At 41.4% G+C, this 19,492-nt stretch overlaps 2 protein-coding genes across 6 annotated transcripts in view; one reads left to right on the top strand and one right to left on the bottom strand.

The window, feature by feature from the left end:
• The window catches only part of LOC138951829 (inositol-trisphosphate 3-kinase A-like), a 32,312-nt gene extending 26,585 nt beyond the window's left edge, over nucleotides 1-5,727 (top strand). For all 5 annotated transcript variants that reach the window (XM_070323389.1, XM_070323388.1, XM_070323387.1 and 2 more), the window contains exons 7-9: nucleotides 1,498-1,596; nucleotides 2,836-2,907; nucleotides 3,472-5,727. In XM_070323389.1, coding sequence (XP_070179490.1) covers nucleotides 1,498-1,596; nucleotides 2,836-2,907; nucleotides 3,472-3,690 — 390 coding nt within the window. In that variant the 3' untranslated portion in view covers nucleotides 3,691-5,727. The remainder of the gene's footprint in view (nucleotides 1-1,497; nucleotides 1,597-2,835; nucleotides 2,908-3,471) is intronic.
• A 1,381-nt stretch (nucleotides 5,728-7,108) lies between these two features.
• The window catches only part of LOC138951797 (putative E3 ubiquitin-protein ligase UBR7), a 28,106-nt gene continuing 15,722 nt past the window's right edge, over nucleotides 7,109-19,492 (bottom strand). The window contains exons 4-11 of the mRNA XM_070323348.1: nucleotides 17,623-17,718; nucleotides 16,819-16,872; nucleotides 14,402-14,507; nucleotides 12,484-12,635; nucleotides 11,478-11,654; nucleotides 10,039-10,204; nucleotides 9,369-9,430; nucleotides 7,109-8,145 (exon numbers count right to left, since the gene is read on the bottom strand). Coding sequence (XP_070179449.1) covers nucleotides 8,053-8,145; nucleotides 9,369-9,430; nucleotides 10,039-10,204; nucleotides 11,478-11,654; nucleotides 12,484-12,635; nucleotides 14,402-14,507; nucleotides 16,819-16,872; nucleotides 17,623-17,718 — 906 coding nt within the window. The 3' untranslated portion in view covers nucleotides 7,109-8,052. The remainder of the gene's footprint in view (nucleotides 8,146-9,368; nucleotides 9,431-10,038; nucleotides 10,205-11,477; nucleotides 11,655-12,483; nucleotides 12,636-14,401; nucleotides 14,508-16,818; nucleotides 16,873-17,622; nucleotides 17,719-19,492) is intronic.

Genomic DNA, 19,492 nt, shown 5'->3' with positions numbered 1-19,492 from the left:
CCAAATAGAGAGAGAGAGAGAGAGAGAGAGAGAGAGAGAGAGAGAGAGAGAGAGAGAGAGAGAGAGAGACAGAGAGACAGAGAGACAGAGAGACAGAGACTGGCTGACTAATCTTTAATACACACGGATAGTGGTTTTACGCACAGACTAGTCTTGCAACCTGTCCTTACTAAAAGAGAGACATGAACACACAACTTAATCAATCAGACTTTCTTTCAATTAATAAATATAACGGCCAATTGAGATTTTTTGTTCAGTACAGTTTCGCCTCAAATAAAATAAAACAGCGTACAATAATGAATAGTCTGCCACGGTGCTGGTTCAGAGAATTTCACGATTTATAAATTATGTCTTCAGACAAAACTGTGAAGGAATTCTCCAAAAATCATTCTTGAAATCACATGATTTCATAATTCAGAGAGAATTTTACACGGGCTGTATACTTCATCGAAGTCCAACGCATTTTCCCCGAACCGCTAACAAGTTGTTAAGATATGCATGTCAGTGCTACTGGAATTTGCAATAGCCACTGAACGCTACTACATATATAAACCTCAAATGCATTCCAGCCATGAACTAAGTTTCACTCGGGCCCTTGATGTACGCAATTTACAAAAATGACTGATGATGATAAAGACCGGTATAATCCATGGTAGTCTCACACTACAAACTAACTCTTGGTACGAAGCATTTTGCCCTAGCTTTGGCACACAGTTGACTGGTTATGACTGAATCTGATGGATGATATCTACGCAGGGACCTATCTAATATAGGTCTATGATCTACGTCATCACATTACACTGAGATTCTCACAGTCAATCACAATACAAGGCCAGAGGGTTGATTGAAGTATATGTCACCCATTACACTGAGATTCTCACAGTCAATCACAATACAAGGCCAGCGGGTTGATTGAAGTAGTATGTCACCCATTGACACTCCGCTAGACCACAGTGGAACCTCTCTGTTAAGTCCCTAGAATTCCTCCCATTCAAGATTTTGTCACGTTTTGTAAGCTTTTTCCTCAGAAAACTCTTCAAAATTGCTGTTATTTTAAGTTGCCCTTCACAGGTTTTTGGAGGTCTTTAGAAATGGAGAGGCCACCATCTCAGGTAAACCCTAGTTTCGTGGCCATCTTTCAACAGATTGGACTCTTGAGTTGAGTTGAGTTGTTGAGTTGAGTTGTTGAGTTGAGTTGTTGAGTTGAGTTGTTGAGTTGAGTTGAGTTGTTGAGTTGAGTTGTTGAGTTGAGTTGTTGAGTTGAGTTGTTGAGTTGAGTTGAGTTGAGTTGAGTTGTTGTCGGAGTTGAGTTGAGTTGTTGAGTTGTTGAGTTGAGTCAGTTGAGTTGAGTTGTTGAGTTGAGTTGAGTTGAGTTGAGTTGACTGAGTTGAGTTGAGTTGAGTTGAGTGAGTTTTCAAGTGTTGTATGTCTACTCTACTTTTCTGTTTGAATTGTAACTCAGCGTTTTATTCACAATGTTGTCATTTTCCCCCACAGACTCAGAGCGGTGCGTCCAAAGACTACAAAAACACCAGAACACGTGATGACGTCAGCAAGGCCCTCTCTCACTTTGTTGGAGACAACGCAACAGCATTGGTCAGTTGTGATTATGGTGCCCTTGTGTGCGTACAATAGTCGATTTCCGGACAGAACTCGGGTTTGCCCAGTGTGGGCTGTGAAAGAGTGAATACTAGTGCTTTTATTGAGGCAAGCTTCCTACACGTGCGTGTCCACGCGGTGTTTCAGACCATAGACCATTTATCCTATTTGGTCTATGATGTTCAGACTGACACACACCTCGATCACTAGTGACTGGCCTATAATGTCACTGTGTCGTGGTTTGTTTGTTTGTTCGTGGGCTGAAACTCCCACGGCTTTTGCGTGTATGACCGTTTTTACCCCGCCATTTAGGCAGCCATACGCCGCTTTCGGAGGAAGCATGCTGGGTATTTTCGTGTTTCTATAACCCACCGAACTCTGACATGGATTACAGGATCTTTTTCGTGCGCACTTAATTGGTCTTGTACTTGCGTGTACACACGGGGGTGTTCGGACACCGAGGAGAGTCTGCACACAAAGTTGACTCTGAGAAATAAATCTCTCGCCGAACGTGGGGACGAACTCACGCTGACAGCGGCCAACTGGATACAAATCCAGCACGCTACCGACTGAGCTACATCCCCGCCCCTATGTCACCTGGTAAAGTTTGACTCACTAAATGCAAGAATATTCACTCTTTCAAAACCGATACAAACCCGACAGGGTTATTTCCGAACATTGTCCATTTAGAAATGATTTCCCACGACGTTTTTGCAAGCTTTTACACTGAAAGATGGTGCAGATCTTAAAAAGGGACACTAATAACGAATAAGTTAATTTATAAGTGGAAGACAATCATTTTCCTTTAATTGATTACAAGACTGTCCCACTCACCCGAGATTAATTATTTTCCTTTCATGAAACTGAAGGTATCTACTTGGAAAATGTGTGTGTTTCATAATTAAGCTTCCATAGGTTCAGTCTAATGGTAAACTCTCTAGTCGTAGAACCGATGTACATAGACCTAAATATAGGTCCCTGCGATGTAGAAGTCCTCGAGTGAACAAGCACAAACATTGTTCCATAAACGTTTACAGGGGAAAAACTCTTGTTAGGGGTTTAATGTACTGTGACGCTTTAGTTTTACATTTTCACCTCACCATCAAGGAATGCAACTCTTCCATTGCAAATAAAAACCACAACAGAGTTATTTCCAAAAATATATATTGTCACTGATGTGAAAGTGAAAGTTGTGATAAAGACTGAACATAATGATATTTACTTTTTTTTCTTCAGGAAAAGTACATATTAGGACTGGGTGAAGTCTGCAAAGCACATGAAGCATCGACCTTCTGTAAAAATCATGAGGTAACTATTATACCAGTCTTGACCAAATGGTCTATCAAGAAAGTGTGGGTTTGTGAGTGTGTGTGTGTGTGTGTGCGCAAACGTACGTGCACGTGATGTTAACTGCTTCCACATAATGTATCCTAGTATTTTTTGATCCTACAGTTTGGGTTATTGGCCCAGTACAGTGATGTGCGTGTGTGTGGGAAGCATGTGCGTTTATGTACTGAAGATGCATGTGAATTTGTCTCCCCTCCAATTATGGTACATGTAGGCTTACATATAATAACACATTTAGTCTCATATCTTAACACAAAAACATAATGGACACACATACACATCTCCAATGCACATACGATAGAACCCCCCTTTTATTACCTCAACAAAATCTGAAACAAGCAGGCCTTAAAAACGGAGGGGGTATTAAAAGGAGAATATATTTACAAGGGTTATCAACACACAGTCTGAGAACACAAAGAAAGAGAATCTTCACTTTGGGGGGGGGGGGGGGGGGTCACACAAGGGCGGCTCCACACAAGGGCGGCTCCACTATATTACACGCCCTCAATTGTTCCTCCCTTTCAGATGGTTGGCAGTTCCTTGCTGTTCGTGCACGATGCCAGGGGCAAGGCGGGAGTGTGGATGATAGACTTTGCCAAGTGTCAAACCCTACCCCCTTCTGTCTCCATCGACCATCGCTCCCCCTGGGTGCCTGGCAACTACGAGGACGGCTATCTCTCTGGCCTCGACAATCTCAAGTCTATCTTCGAGGATTTGAAAGCATCTATAGAGAACAGCCAGTGAAGAGGAGGAATTTCCTGATTTTCTGTTCAGCGCAGTGGTACAGTCGAACCTGCCCTTGCGACCACCTCTTGAAAGCGACTGCCTGTCCACAACGACCTTTCCCAAAGATCCCAGAAGAGATCCTGCCCATAACGATCACTCCCGGCAAAGATCCCAGAAAAAAATCCTGCCAATACCAAACACTCCAAAAGATCCCAGAAGAGATTCTGTGCATAAAGACCACTCCCATAGATCCCAGAAGATATTTCTTCTATATGATTCCCCTTTCCATAGCGACAACCTATCTATTTGGCTGGTCCCTGGGGTGGTCGTTACATACAGGTTCTATTGTACCTGTAGAGAGAGGACAGCCTTGCAACAGTGTCCCTACCTCGTAGCTGGTGTCTTGTCTTGACACGAATATTACAGGCAATGTTATAGACCGAGAGGAAGCACAGGTGTCCTTCAGTGGGAGATGTTCTCTCTTTGCAAGGGCCTAGAATTACAGGTACTACTGTACTAGCCGTGACTCCAGGAAACGAAACTTTGTTCCAACCTTAACAAAAGTGGGCAGAGGCGATTGAAGACGAGGACCTTAAACTTTCTTATTCTGAGGGCCTCCCTTCAACCCATCCAATCCGTTTCTTCTGGTTGATGTCTTCTCCAGTGCCATGCATTCAAAGGCTGTTATGTTCACGGATACAGAACGAAGTAAACTACAAGGCCTCAGAGCTGTGGTACCTTTCACGATGTGAGTGCTTCACTGTGACAAATGAGCCGTCTAAATTTCACACTCGCTGGTATACAGATTTCTCATTTCAAGAGAACAAATGCAGCAAGAAATTTGAGAAACAGACTAAACCTGTTTGGGTTTTTTGTTTTTTTCAAAAGAGAGAGTGTACAATGAAAGAGTTTGACTTTGGCCTAAAAAGCTTAAAATTCGGGATGGCCATCCTTTGTTCAACTGCTGGCATGCAAATTTGCACATCTACAAAACGGGAACTCACTTTTTGTTCGTTTGTTTGCTTAACGCCCAGCCGACCACGAAGGGCCATATCAGGGCGGTGCTGCTTTGACATATAACCTGCGCCACACACAAGACAGATCGAGGTCGCAGCACAGGCTTTCATGTCTCACCCAGTCACATTATTCTGACACCGGACCAACCAGTCCTAGCACTAACCCCATAATGCCAGACACCAGGCGGAGCAGCCACTAGATTGCCAATTTTAAAGTCTTAGGTATGACCCGGCCGGGGTTCGAACCCACGACCTCCCGATCACGGGGCGGACGCCTTACCACTAGGCCAACCGTGCCGGTTGGGGAACTCACTATAGCACATGGAAACCAAAAGAGGCAATAAACACTTCAAATGCATTATACTGAACTGTTTACACATTAGTAAGTTTTTCTTGCAGATGTGCAATTCGTTTGCTGTATTTTGAGAAAAAGAGCCCCAGAGTAACAGCTGGGAATGATCCGGGTTGGATGGTTTACACCTTGTTCCCGATACCGTAGATGTACACACATGTTTTGTGTCATAACCAGCAGTCAGTATTTTCTGTTCAGGTACTTAGAACTATACTTACACTAACTTTTAGGTCTTTTGTGCATGTGTGTGTGTGTGCGTGTGTGTTAAAAGCACAATGCTGAAATCCCAGCTGCATCTTTGGGGTGGAATAGCTACAACAAGAAGAACTGGCACCAGTGCCTGAAAATCTTTGACTTAATGAAAAAGGACAAGTATGCTCCATGACTGAACCTTGATTCTGTGGATTAAAAAGCCCCTCAGTTCTGTGGTCTATCTGAGAATCCTCTGCCTTCAGTAAAGGAAAAGACAAAACAAATGTGCAGACCATCTCGCTATGCAGGTATGATGTTGTTCTACATTCATTTATGCTTCCAAGAGAAAACAAAGAAAAGTGGTCGCCATATCTCGATAAAGTGATAAAAGAATCCATGTCAGCAATTCATGTTGTTGAATGTTCTACATTAATTCATGCTTCCTTGTTTACCCATATTTTTCTTGGAGTGGAAATCCATTACATGTTAAAACTTATATGCTTTACTTGTATTGTCCAAGCACTTTATACCGAAAATCAGTATGATTTCAATATCAGGTGTGCGTGTGTGTCGGTGAACGAATGTGTGTGTGTGTGTGTGTGTGTGTGTTGTTGTGAAGGGAAAATGAAAGCTACCTTGGGCTCGGAGAAATAATGAAGTAACAGTGGAGGAGTAAAGTTTGCAGGTGTTATTGGAAGCTGAGGAAGTAATGAAGGGTTTGGTAACAGTGATCCTGCTAGCCCTTTCCTAAACTGGCATCTTCATGTACCAGTGAATCCTGCTGCTCACAGAAATCAGACACACTGTCACGCAAACAGGCATGGGAATTCCAAAATAAAAAAAACCTGAAAATAGGCCAAGGTCCACGGACCGCCATGTACAGGGTACAGGGGCAGAGCGAATTTTAGCATTTTAGACCAATATTTTGATAGTTCTTGTGAAAGCAAATAATGGATAGAGAGACAATAGTATACATATAATCTAATTTACCTTTTTTTTGCCGCGGACAATTTTTTATTTTCGCTGAAACGCAATTTCCTTTTTGCGAAAATCCGCGAAGAATTCCCATGCCTGGCAAATCGAGCAATTAAAATTGTAATTATTAGTAAAATACAGTTTGCTGAAAAGTTCCTGTTTACATGATCCCTGGTTTACGCAACTTTTTCACAAAGGAAATTGTCCTTATCATAGTTTAGAACACAAAATATGATATTTGTACGGTACATGCATGTGATACGAGTGTACGAGCCTGGTCTGTTAAAAGAAAAACTGATTCAACAAAAAAATCATAGAATTCAAAAATACCTGTGCAATTGCAAAAACTGAAATTGAAACAAAACAGGACCTCTCACACTGCCATGCCCATATGAGTGTCCTTTACCAATCTTGGAACAGATAGCTTGCTGGTTTATATCCACACGCACAGCAAGATAAATGCAAATGCACATGTGTGTGTGTGTGTGTGTGTGCAATGTACATTACGTATGTGTAAACCAACATGTATGTTGTTCATGTACGTTGTCATCTGCTGAAGATGGCACGTGGTCAAAACTGCAAATGCAAGCTTTTTCTTTGTGTGTGTGTGTGTGAAGGGAGGGGGGGGGGGGGGGGGGGGGGGGGGGAGAGGGGATTGGGGAAGGGGGGGAGAGAGGGGATTGGGGAAGGGGTGAGATGGTGGCTTGGGGTATGAGAGTGCTTTGTTTTTGTAAGACCCATTAAGGCATTTTTTCTCTCTCACCAAGCTAGTTTTTTGTGTACCTTTCACATCATGATCTGGTTTACCCACACATTAAAGGTTGAATAAGGTTAAGTTACAACGCAGTACTCTACTCAGACCATGCTTCACACTCAGAGACAGAGGAGTCCACACATGCTGTTTGATATTTCACGTTGGTTTTATTTCCGTCTTCCTTTGTTACACCTATACAGTGTCTTCCAGGCTTGTGCATACATGAAAAGTATCTGTTTGCAATAAATTGCATTTGTTGTACATGTTCAGATTCATTATTTTCAAAATGATTTTATGTTCGAACCTGTTTTGTTCTTTTTGAACCTGTTTTGTACGGAGTGTAAAAACAATAAAGCCAGTGTAAAAATCATTATACATTATATGGAATGCTTATGTACAAGAATATATATATACAAATAAATTGAATAAAATTATGAAATAAAGCATGTTTGTTCTCTCCTAGCACTATTTCTCTTAAATGTATGTCATCTACTGTCACGTTATCCGTCACAAAAAGTAAATCAAAGATCAGTCCATAGTCAAACAGTCACATGCCTGCGTCTTATAAATCAATGGCATGGCATTTCATTGCTTGCTTCTCTTTCTTAGTTCTTCATTTCCAATGCTGCAGCTTGCATATTACTGCAGCCAATTAGCTCAAAGTTCTGTCTTTTTTCTCTGCAGATCAGTGCAGTTGAAGAAACAAAATCAATGCACCCAGCATTATTTGCAATCCATCCCTCATCTGTACAAAGTTTGATTGTGTAAGAAATAAAGATACTGAAATAAATTCTGCTAAATCTGAAAGTAAAAGAGAAATTGGTCCAAAAATTGCAATGAAGAAAATTAAAGTGAAAAATCTGCGACTCAAAACATAAATATGACTAGCTTTTGCCACAAAATATTTTGGTCAAAGAGATTCACACCACCTCCACATCTAGGCCTATGAGAAGCCAGCTAAACTACACTTAGTGCGCTAAGACTACTATGCTGTGTGTAACACAGTGTAGAATGAAAGGTTAAAATAACAGCAGCAAGCAGAAGTCTTCAGGTGCTATCTGGAACTGCATTGACGTTGTACACGGTGAAGTTCACTTGCACTGGAACTGCGGCACTCCCATTCGCCTTCTCTTCTTTTTCTCCAAGTCAGCAAAAAAAGCCTTTATGTCATCTGGACCAACCACCTGTTCAGCAGAGGTACAAAAAATGATGAAATCATAGCCCAACAGTAAACCCCCAACTGTTTGCACACACTGACAAAACACGTCTTGACAAATGTTTTCCACAAGAACAAAAGCGTAACAGAACCTTCCAGTTCTTTATGATTAACCTCATTTGGAAAGTCATGTTTCTTTGTAATATAAAGCAAGATCACTCTGGTTAAATCCTAAAGCTGAGAAAAATCTGAGACTGCATTTGAGGCTTTGCTCAGAAGTGCTGTCAATCACATTTTTATTTGAAAGGCAGAACTTCAGAAAACAAGAAGGGCAAAGCCCATACGACTCACATGCTTTACACATTTTTCCTACCAAAATACATGTGACCTTGACCCAAGGTCAAGGTCATCCAAGGTCATGCAACACAAAGCTGTTAATTCAAGACATAGGAAGTACAATGGTGCTTATTGGCTCTTTCTACCATGAGATATGGTCACTTTTAGTGGTTCACTACCTTATTTTGGTCACATTTCATAAGGGTCAAAGTGACCTTGACCTTGATCATATGTGACCAAATGTGTCTCATGATGAAAGCATAACATGTGCCCCACATAATTTTTAAGTTTGAAACAGTTATCTTCCATAGTTCAGGGTCAAGGTAACTTCAAAATATGTATACAATCCAACTTTGAAGAGCTCCTGTGACCTTGACCTTGAAGCAAGGTAAACCAAACTGGTATCAAAAGATGGGGCTTACTTTGCCCTATATATCATATATAGGTGAGGTATTGAATCTCAAAAACTTCAGAGAAAATGGGAAAAATGTGAAAAATAGCTGTTTTTTAGGCAACATTTATGGCCCCTGCGACCTTGACCTTGAAGCAAGGTCAAGATGCTATGTATGTTTTTTGGGGCCTTGTCATCATACACCATCTTGCCAAATTTGGTACTGATAGACTGAATAGTGTCCAAGAAATATCCAACATTAAAGTTTTCCGGACGTCCGGACGGACGGGCGACTCGGGTGAATACATAGACTCACTTTTGCTTCGCATGTGAGTCAACAAAATGGTGTAGATAACGCTACAAAATCATATGAGTATAGAGACCAGCATAGCGAGCTTTTGAGTTCACACACACACGCAAACACGATCATACAGTTCAAATTATCAAACACAGTGATTGACCAAAAATGTAAAACTTTAAAAAAACAAAGAAAAAAAAAGTCACTATTCAGTATGTTTTCTCACCTTTCCACTGTCAGCAAAGCTTTTCAGATACTCCCTCAGTTCTGTCTTCATGTCATTGAAGCCTGCACAAAGCAACTAACTTGTTAGCATCACCACAGCATGGAAGCTCATCATCTACATAGAGAGGAACTTGCTACTGAAATCCCCCCCCCCCCCCTGTTAGCATCACCACAGCATGGAAGCTCATCATCTACATAGAGAGGAACTTGCTACTGAAATCCCCCCCCCCCCCCCCCCCCCTCGTGCTAAGTCGGATTAAAATTTTTGTTAATAACAAATTGAATCAGTGACTCATCAACAAACTTTTCTGTCATTTGAAGATTTTCACTTGGAAAACTGAACAATTAGACGAAAGCCAATATTTTGTTAAAGCAAAAGGTTTTAAAAATGCAGGAACATATAATTACAGTACTTTTTCTCCAGATAGCACATCTATGACAAAAGTCCTCCTCTGTGTACTTAAACTCAAGAGCAGACATTGAGAAATACAGCCTGTTATTGAAACAGATGATGTTTGGAAATAACTCTGTCAGGATTTGCAAGTGTTATAGAAGAGTTGCGCCCCGCTACTAAAAAACCTCACACACTCAACGTTTTGTTAGAGGGGCACAACTCCCTTCCGCTTGAAAATCCCGACAGTTATTTCCGGAAAATGTAGATTGTCACTTACCCTGCACCACTTCGATTTTCTGCACGTGACTCATCCCGGAAAGGGCGCTCTGCTCGATCTCAGAATCGGTGAGTCCTGGGTTCTTGCCTCGGCCACGCTCCTCATAGGCGTGCACGCTGTCTCCTGTCTCCAGCAGAAACTCCAGTCCTTCCGCCTTGTACATGGACTGTAGACATGAACAGATCAAGCTAAAACAGACCTGCCTACCCCCAAAATTACAAGGTGTAATGAGTCAAGCCAAAAAGAGTAATCTGGTGGAAGAAAGTGTAATCAGGTTCCATTCGGCAATCATTTCGCACATTGTCACTAAGTCTTCTGCTCGGATAATTTCTCCCTCCAGTTTTGTTACTGTATCACTCAACTTCCTTATAAAGAAACAGGTACTTTGAACGTCTTTTGGTTTCTATGAGCTCTCTTTACTGCATCCTTGTGATAATTTGTCCCGATGTGCTATGCACAGTCATATTTTCCAATGTGTGCACACGAAAAGTCACTGTGGCAAAGGGAACACAAGACGTGCTTTGGTCCTTTTGATTAAGGTCCTAGGCATGGCCACGATTTCATTTGGCTGCCTTTGTATTTCTGTTGAATGGCTGTCTTCTTTCTCACAGCAATCCTTTTACCACCACTGTGACCTGCTTCCTCGTCAGACTCGTCCGTCTCATGGGGACTTAGATTTTCCACGCGTCGCTAATTCATTGTAATGCGAACGGCAGCGTCTATCTTGTATGTGGCTGAACAGACCGGAAATGACCGGATATTGCCCAAACGATCTCGCGCAGGCGCAAACGCAAGCTCTGCGAGAGCAACAATACTGATCGGATTTACATCCGAGATGAGATGCGAAAAGTCGTACTTTTGGATTCTTAAAAATCGTACTTCCATTGTGGAAAGCGTGGTGGCGTAGTTTGGGTTAACATTCGTAGTAAATTACACCCACATCGTAAGGGTAGGCCGGTCTGCTAAAATGATCATGAAGATACAGGACTTGAAATGGTAAAAGATGTCCCCCAAAAGCGGAGTATGGCTGCCTGAATGGCGGGATAAAAACAGTCATACATGTAAAAACACACTTGTGCAAAAACACGAGTGATCGTCGAAGTTTCAGCCCATGAACGAAGAAGGTAAAAGATAAAATTACTTGACTGAATGCAAAAGGAGGAAATTAAAATGTTGGTGTGTGTACTATTGAAGTGCAAAGACAATTTTTCTTCTACCCAGGAACCCTAGAACCACGCACAGTAGCATACACTACAGCGCAAAGAAGATACTGAAACATGAACAATGAACAAAGGGAGAGAAGGTCAAAGTGAGAGAGAGAGAGAGAGAGAGAGAGAGAGAGAGAGAGAGAGAGAGAGAGAGAGAGAGAGAGAGAGAGAGAGAGAGAGAGAGAGAGAGAAAGGAATTTTAAAATACATGAAAAGAAAATTTGCACTCACCAAACACTGATCACATTTACAGAGTTTCTCTCTCCACCCCTCCGGCCAGAACGCTCCACAGTGTTTCTCAGGGATCTCTCTGGTCTGCAGGTCTTCCAAAAGACACAGCTTTTTCACCTTGCAAGCACTCCCACTTTCACCTTCTCCTACTTCAGTCTTCATCCGCTTGGCAGGAGGCTGCAAATTAGATCAGATGTTTGCATGAACAACGCAAGGCAGGAGATTGTCCTCCCACGACAACAGATAGATTCCAGAAATAACTGTCAGGTTGTATGGGTTGTGAAAAAGTTACTTCCCCTTGTTTGTCCTTGCTGTTCCCACTCAGGCCAGCTAGACGTGGAATTGTAGGCTTGCCTCAGTTTTTTTTCTATGAAAAAAAGGAAATCAACTCTTCCACAAACCATAAAATCTTGGCAGAGTTATTTCTATTTCCAAACATTGTCTATTAATAACACACAACAGGACAAACCGCACTTTCATGATGTAATGGTTGTCCATTCATATGAAATAAAAAGAAAAAAGCTTGGAGATTAAAATATTTCATATCTTGTTTTACCTTGAACCCGAAGACAGCAGTCTAGATCACATGGACTTCACCAGAGCAGCAACAAGAAAAACACTGAGGGTCTGCTCTGAGCTAAGGTAATTAGCTCCAGAGAAATATTTTGAATTGTCTGTCTTTTTACCAGTTGGAGTTATGAGAAGATTGCTGTCCTCTATGTCATAACGTTGTTTTCATTCCAAGAGCACAGCTATAAGTTGGCCATGCTGTGCTTCTTTGTTGCATGCAAGATTTCACAGCTCTTCAAAAAATGAAAATAAAAAAAAAGTCATTGTTTCAACCTAATTACCCCCTGTGATGGTTCTTTTCTTTTCAAACTGGCTTAAAATCGTTAAAAAAAAGAAAGAAAGTTAGACACAACGATTGGAACTGGCTCATTGCTACTGCTACTCAGATGTTCTGCTGTTTCGAGTCGTGTACGTTGCCGTAAAATCCGAATCTCACCTCAGAGCCTTCAGACACTGTGGCCGTCTGGCTGGTAGACTCCACCTTGACAGGCTGCTGGTTCTCTGTCTTCACCGGCTCCTCTCCCTCTCCTCCACCCACCTCCACCTTCACTGCTTTGTCGTCTGCACTCTCCTTCTTCACCACCACAGCTGAAAAAAGAGTTGTTGACAAAATGAGTAAGGGAATGAAGGGATAACCATGGGATTCTAAAATATACATTTTTAGTGAAATTGCTAGCGTTGAACCTGCCCTGGTGACCACCTCTCGATAAAAGAGCACCTGTTCAAAAAGACAACCCCAAAGGATCCATGTCGAGGATGTTGTTTTTTCTCTCCATAATTCCTTTCCACCACAGCGATCTGTCTATGACCAGTTTTTGTTATAAACAGATTTGACAGTCAGTTTTTGTTATAAACAGGTTTGACAGTCAGTTTTTGTTATAAACAGATTTGACAGTCAGTTTTTGTTATAAACAGATTTGATAGTCAGTTTTTGTTATAAACAGATTTGACAGTCAGTTTTTGTTATAAACAGGTTTGACAGTCGTTTTTGTTATAAACAGATTTGACAGTCAGTTTTTGTAATAAACAAATTTGACAGTCAGTTTTTGTAATAAACAGGTTTGACAGTCAGTTTTTGTTATAAACGGATTTGACAGTCAGTTTTTGTTATAAACAGATTTGACAGTCAGTTTTTGTTATAAACAGGTTTGGCAGTCAGTTTTTGTTATAAACAGGTTTGACAGTCAGTTTTTGTTATAAACAGATTTGACAGTCAGTTTTTGTTATAAACAGATTTGACAGTCAGTTTTTGTTATAAACAGGTTTGACAGTCAGTTTTTGTTATAAACAGATTTGACAGTCAGTTTTTGTTATAAACAGATTTGACAGTCAGTTTTTGTTATAAACAGGTTTGACAGTCAGTTTTTGTTATAAACAGATTTGACAGTCAGTTTTTGTTATAAACAGATTTGACAGTCAGTTTTTACTAAATACAGGTTTGACAGTCAGTTTTTGTTATAAACAGATTTGACAGTCAGTTTTTGTTATAAACAGATTTGACAGTCAGGTTTTGTTATAAACAGGTTTGACAGTCAGTTTTTGTTACAAATAGGTGTGACAGTAACAGTGAGCAAAGCTGCGCTTTATACCTACTTTTTAAGGGCTGATTTTGACAAAATCACAAATTAAACTAACTGAATGAAATCACATTAACCAACACAAGGAATACAAAGCTTTATGCACTGTACTACCACATAAATTTGCCTCCTGCCTCCTTGAAATTTGAAACTTTAGTCATCAACAAGTCACCTATTGGCCTCTCCTCTACATTGAAAATAATTTCATGTGGTGAACTCCCTTTGACTGGAGACCTGGAAGACCCACAAGGAAGGAGTGTTTATCCATACAAGCTGCGCACATCATATCTTGATAGTTCTTCTTGTCAGGCTATCAGATCTGCCAACCCTTGTAAAACTTCAAGAGTAGCAATTTAGTTTTTATTTGGAATTTTTAGTGTAGCATTGTCCAAAATGTATTCGCACATCCACATTTCGAAGAAAAATATTTACATTTTTTATAACAAGTTTATTTAGAAAAAAAGAAACATAATGGCCAATAGAATGTCTGCAGTGCCACTTTACAGTGTGTACAATGTTTAATGACACAAATTCTGACTGCTACACAGAGTAAGAATTAGAAACGAGGACCTGAGGACTCACAAGAAAGAGCAAACAGTTTCATGCTTGTGATTATTTGTTTGAGCGTAGCAATTCTAAGCTTGGCGGAACAGCGTAAGAATTTGTCTTAAAACGTAGCATGATATGCTGAAAGTGTAGCATTTGGCAGCTCTGGGCCATGCAGTGTCACCTATTCGCCCCTCCTCTACTTTAGAAACTACACGTGATCAAACTCACCTTGACCGCAGACCTGGTATGCCCACAGGAAGGGGTGTTTATCCATGCAGGCCGTGCACATCATCTCTTGGTAGTTCTCGTTGTCAGGCAATTTAGCGTGAAGGTGCTGTCAGCGGCAAACACAAGAAAACGACACCATTAAAATGCATGCTAGAGAAGTCTGCACTGGTAGTCGTAATGACACCAACATACATACATGCAATATTTAAGTTCAAAACCTATCTTACTGGAATATTATTCACCAACAACCTGTGTCCATTTGCTGGAAAAGTTGATGCAGTTGAACCCCTCTTTCACGACCTACACATATCTGAGAAAATCAGGTCTTAAAATGGTCCGGGGATATCATTCCCAGGAACTCTCATGTCAAATTTCATAAAGATCGGTCCAGTAGTTTGGTCTGAATCGCTCTACACACACACACACACAGACAGACACACACACACACAGATACACACACACACCACGGCCCTCGTCTCGATTCCCCCTCTATGTTAAAACATTTAACTTGACTAAATGTAAAAAGAGGGAGATCGAGAGAGAGCAGGGGGGGGGGGGGGGGGGAATTGAAAGGAAGAGAGAGAGAGAGAGAGAGAGAGAGAGAGAGAGAGAGAGAGAGAGAGAGAGAAGAGAGAGAGAGAGAGAGATTGGAGGCTGAGAGAGAGAAAGAGACATGATAGAAGAGAGAGAGATGGCCAGAAGGGCAAAGATAAAGAGAGAGAGAGGAGAGGGGTCGGAGACTGAGACTGAGAGACAGACAGAAACAGAGACCATGAGAGAAGAGAGAGAGGGGGAACGAAAGAGAGAGAGAGAGAGAGAGAGAGAGAGAGAGAGAGAGAGAGAGAGAGAGAGAGAGAGAGAGAGAGAGAGAGAGAGAGAGAGAGAGAGAGAGCTTCCAAATATCTCAAATCTTCAACAATGTCTTTTATTTTGGCCTAAAATTGGCACTACTCAAATATCGCTTATGACATGCATTACAACATGAGGTCAATTCTAGCCTCATGCCTCTGCAGAAGGGGAGCGGGCACACTGCAGTTACATCTGTCATCATCCACGGGTCTCACTCTGTCAAAGTGGTTTCCGTTGGCAATTTGATTGGTTCAGCGACTTTTTTGGCGGGAACTATTTTCCAAGATTTATTTGCGAAAGATTTCCTCATCCTTCTCTTTGGGGTAAAATAATCGGGCCAAATAATCTGATGACGTTTACATTTGTGCGTCACTTCTCTTTTGACGTCATAATTATGGAGGAAAAAACTCTGTCAAGGCCACAGGAGCTTGTATCCAACCACCGGTCGATAATTATTTACTCCTTATTCCATTTATTTACTCCTTATTCCATACAGTCTACTACTACTATTTACTACTTATTATTATTTATTTACTAATAAATAGTAGTAGTAAGGGTAAGCATGCAGCAGTAAATAATAAGCATGCAGGAGTAAATAATTATCGACCGGTGGTTGGATACAAGCTCCTGTGGTCAAGGCCGCAAAATTGGGAGATTTTTTTCCGTTTCCGTTTCGCTTGATCTTAAGCGGTGGTCTTCTGCATTTAGAGACCAGAACGGGGGTCACCTAAAAAGAGGTGTTCCCGTATCCGAGGTCACGCTAAGCGAGGTTTTCTTAGTCATACAAAGAAGGTTTTAGGTCGGAACCAACACCCTGATTGATGTTATCAGAGGTGTGACCTTAAATGGTAGTGACGTTAACCGGGGAGTACTGTATTGTTATCATTATCAGAAAGATGAACAAGTGTCTCCGCCCGCTTCTATTCTTTGCTTTAGAAGAACCTTTGCTAGGAGTGCTCATGACCTTGAGCCGTCAGCCATAGCTGAATGAAAAAAGTCAACATGTGCTGCTAAGTAATATTAATACCAGCAGGAACGTAAAATGTGGTTGAAAACCAAAGTCAAAACCAAAACCAAGCAAGAAAGATCTCACCCAACAGGTGAAATAGAAAGACGGCAGGTGACCGGTAAATTTCAAGCTCAAAGGCAAAAGGCAAAATAATCACCGGAGCGAAAAATTCGACAACCTGATCCGCAGAGCTGAAAAAGTCGTATGATATGTCCACGTGTGATCACGCGGGATGTTGGCGATAGCGCCACCTACGGCAAGGGGGACAACCCACGTAGACTAACCAACTGACTAACTCACTGAGTCAGTGTTTTTCTAAAAGGGTTGCTTCCCTTAATTTGACGGCAAGCGATTTTTTCAGACGATAAGCATCTCAGACTAGGTCAATGCATATGTGATTCGGAGTAAGAATATGTAATTTAATCAGACATTTATAAAACGTTCCACACTATATAAGCCCTCCTGGGTTTTTTGGCCATAGACAGAAAAACAAATACACCATGTTCAGCAATCCTGAACACCACAAAACAAATTCTATGAAAGCATTAAAACCACCCACCCTTCCATGGTACCAGTCCTCACACATCACACACTGGATCATCTCATCTTCAGCCTGCAAAAACAAACATACTTATAGTTATTGATTCTCTCACCTGAAAATCATAAAACAGTTAAAGTATGACAATTTCTGTTGACATAGCTCCGAGGCGAATCCAGCATCAAATAGACCACACGAAACAGTGCTGTTCCCAGACTCAGAGGACAATAGGTCAGTTTAAACTTTAACATGGATTGAGGAGATGAGAAATGCAGACGAAACTGAAAGTGAAACCACATGCAAGTTTGTTGTTGTAAATATAAAGGATATTGTACGACTTCCGTAGAAATATGGAATTATTGCTGAAATAAGGCTGTGCGAGACTACCCAAGCACTAACCTGGAATCACCCCACGATCTATCAAAAAAGCAGCATATATATATATGTCTTTTTTGACACTCGATACAGGATTTGAAATGTATAGTATCTCTGGAAGTTCTACTCCGATTATCAAAAAACAAACTGTTTTGTGATAGGATTATAAAGATCTATCAGATGAAATCATGTTCTAATCTGGCAATTGTGTTTTAGTTGTTTTTCTTTGGAATCTTTAATCGAAGAGATCAGAGACCTATTTGTCCCTCCTCCAACTCAGCGAGGCGTTAGCTGCGAAATGGAGGCGAGTCAAATTTTCATGTGCCACTCGGTGTGATTTTTTCAGGCGTTGTGTAGCGCAAACAAAAAGCTGCGCGTAAAGTGGGTGATAATCCCTGTGAAGCTGAAAGGAAGGAATGTACTATGTGTAAGCGACATCATTTTGCTTACCTGATCCTCAGGGTCAGGATAGGGCCTGCCACAGATGCAGTAAGTTCCCTTGAAGTTCTGGTTGTACTTATTCTCCGTGTTCTTGTCATCCTTGTCCTTTGAAAAACAAAACAAAAATGGTCACAAGAATGTAACAATCAGTATGACTACATGTACAGTAGAAGCCCCCTTTTACCACCTCCCCAAATCTGATTAAATCGGGTCTCAAAAGCAGAGTCATAAGGCCTAAAAAAAAAATAGGTGTGGTTACGGTAACCCGACCTACCCTATTTTTAGGGGCCGACCCTATAACTTTTTATTACATTTGTCAAAAAAAGAAAAAAAAAAAAGAAAAAAAACGAGTGCAGAAAACGCAATGAAAGCGAAAGCGCCCGAGTCGCACACTTATTTCCCTGTCAAGTAGGTTTAATTTGTACACATTAGAAAAAAAGTTAACAAGAAAAAAGTGATTGCCTACCTTCCTACCCTATTTTTTTTGGCTATGTTACCGTAACCACACTATTTTTTTTTTTGGTCTATGTCACGTTTCAATATATCACTCAAGGTGATTATGAACCGGTTAATTACTACTAATTAACTAACCACACCACGATCCACTCTCGCAGTCATACAATTAAATAGAGTCAACAAAAGTATAAGTTTCAGACGCCTGTTTATGTATAAACTCTCCACCTCCCTCGAGCCTTCACTCAAAATATGTTCCTTTTACGTTCTCAACACGTAAAAAACCAGTGTTCACTGACAAAATGCCAGTAGTATGTAGAAAATTATAGGAACACGCTGAACCCGTGTAAATATAGTTAAATGAGAATGTTCTGTCCGAAAAGCCCTAGTTCGTGCAGGTGTCACACACCCCACGTTGTCACTACTCCAATGAAATCATAGATACGAAAAGACAACGGTGGTCAACGGGGTGCGTACGACATGGTGCACTTAGCTTTATCTCTGCTGCTGCTGCTTAGCCGGTATGCTGGTTAGTCGGTTCGCTGGTTAGCCGGTCCGCTGCCGGTTAGCCGGTCCGCTGGTTAGCCGGTCTCCTGGTTAGCCGGTCTCCTGGTTAGCGTAGCCTCAACAGTTCCCGCCAGAGTCAGCCGTGCAGATGTTACAGGAACGTAACGAAGCGAGGCGAACGAAGCGAAACGAAACGAAACGAAGGCTGCAAACAGAAAGCATCGGTGCACTAAACATGTCAGCTACCCCTCACCCACCACCTTAAAACATGTCATCTTTAAATATCTCATCGAGCACGTGGGCCTGCACAAAATGGACTTTTTACAACAACAAAACAGTCATTTTCCGTCCTTCTCTCCCTATCTGCAAAAACCATATACAGATTAGTATTTTAGCGTCACAGAGAGTAAATTATGCGCTAACCTGGAAAGAAGAACAGAGAGTATTTCATTCCACAACACAGACTCATCAACAGCGTTAAATAATGATTTATTACCTCAAAAGCCTATGATTGTACTCTCAATGGAAGCAAAGTCCGCTTCCTCCCTGGACCAGCCTCTGTTCGTCAACAGTGACCAAAACCGTCCAGAACCCCTTGTCGAATCCTTATGCGAAAGCCATCGCCGACGAAGGAAAATTGACGACTTGTCCTCAGCAAAATACGTGGCAGGGAGAAAGGAAAAACTAGTGGAAGTTCCCCTAGAGTGCCGAATATAATACTCGGTGAAAAACCATCATACTCTAGAAACTGTGTATACGATCCTTCCCCTTCTGCCGCTGGGTGTCAAGTGTGCCGTCCTTGAGTCTCTGACAGACCACCTAGCCAAATACACGTGACTGACCTTGTCCCAAAACCCAGTCCAGCTATACACAATTCTGCCTCCCAAGCAGAAAAAGACACGAGAAACTCAATCCGTGA

Source organism: Littorina saxatilis, linkage group LG17 (assembly GCF_037325665.1).
Source record: "Littorina saxatilis isolate snail1 linkage group LG17, US_GU_Lsax_2.0, whole genome shotgun sequence".
NCBI classification, from domain to species: Eukaryota; Metazoa; Mollusca; class Gastropoda; order Littorinimorpha; family Littorinidae; genus Littorina; species Littorina saxatilis.
Note: the sequence above shows the minus strand (reverse complement) of the source record. Positions and strands in the feature narration are given on the sequence as shown.